Below are 679 nucleotides of genomic sequence, written 5' to 3'. Positions count from 1 at the left end.
GAAGCAGTGCCCCAGCCGCCACCCCGGCCCCGAGACAAGCCTCTGAGCCGCAGCCAGAGCCTGCGTACGATCAAGAAGAAACCACTGGTGCGAGAGGTCAGTGGCAAAAAGACAGGAGGGAGGTGGGCTGCCCTGGTGCTTCAGCCTGGACCTCATGGTGCGCCTGCTCTCTCTCCCACAGGGCACCTCGCGCTCCCTGAAGGTGCGGACAAGGAAAAAGACTGTGCCCTCAGACATGGGCAGCTAGGGTCTGCAGAGCCAGCCCCGTTTTACCTCGTGCTCTACAGGGCGCTGGGGGCTGTTTGAAGGGGCCCTCTGGCTGCACGTAGGGCCTGCCTGCACCAGCTGCCCAGGCTCTGCCCTCCTGACTCCTGCTGTTGGCGGCAGTTGCCGCTGGGGCCATGCACAGGGATGACCTGAAATGTACCAAAGCCAGCTGGGCCCAGGGTTCTATTTATAGTCTTTCTCATTCCTCTACTTTCGCAGGGATGGGACCAGAGCCCTCCCCAGACCCCTGCAAATGAAACCAAAGCCCACCCAGTTGTGTTCATTCCTTCCTGTCCTTCAAAGTACTTGACAGCCTTCTCCAAGGCCTCGTGTGTGTGTCCTGGTTGTGTGTTTTGTGTTGGTGAATGAGGTCAGGTTTGTGCAAGATTTGATAAATAAATATGTAACAGTG

At 57.9% G+C, this 679-nt stretch overlaps 1 protein-coding gene across 1 annotated transcript in view; it reads left to right on the top strand.

The window, feature by feature from the left end:
* Positions 1–679, top strand: part of REEP4 (receptor accessory protein 4) — a 4163-nt gene extending 3484 nt beyond the window's left edge. The window contains exons 7-8 of the mRNA XM_014466174.2: positions 5–96; positions 182–679. Coding sequence (XP_014321660.1) covers positions 5–96; positions 182–247 — 158 coding nt within the window. The 3' untranslated portion in view covers positions 248–679. The remainder of the gene's footprint in view (positions 1–4; positions 97–181) is intronic.

Source organism: Myotis lucifugus, unplaced genomic scaffold (genome assembly GCF_000147115.1).
Source record: "Myotis lucifugus unplaced genomic scaffold, Myoluc2.0 scaffold_328, whole genome shotgun sequence".
NCBI classification, from domain to species: domain Eukaryota; kingdom Metazoa; phylum Chordata; class Mammalia; order Chiroptera; family Vespertilionidae; genus Myotis; species Myotis lucifugus.
The sequence above is the reverse complement of the archived record's forward strand: the minus strand, read 5'-3'. Positions and strand labels throughout refer to the sequence as shown.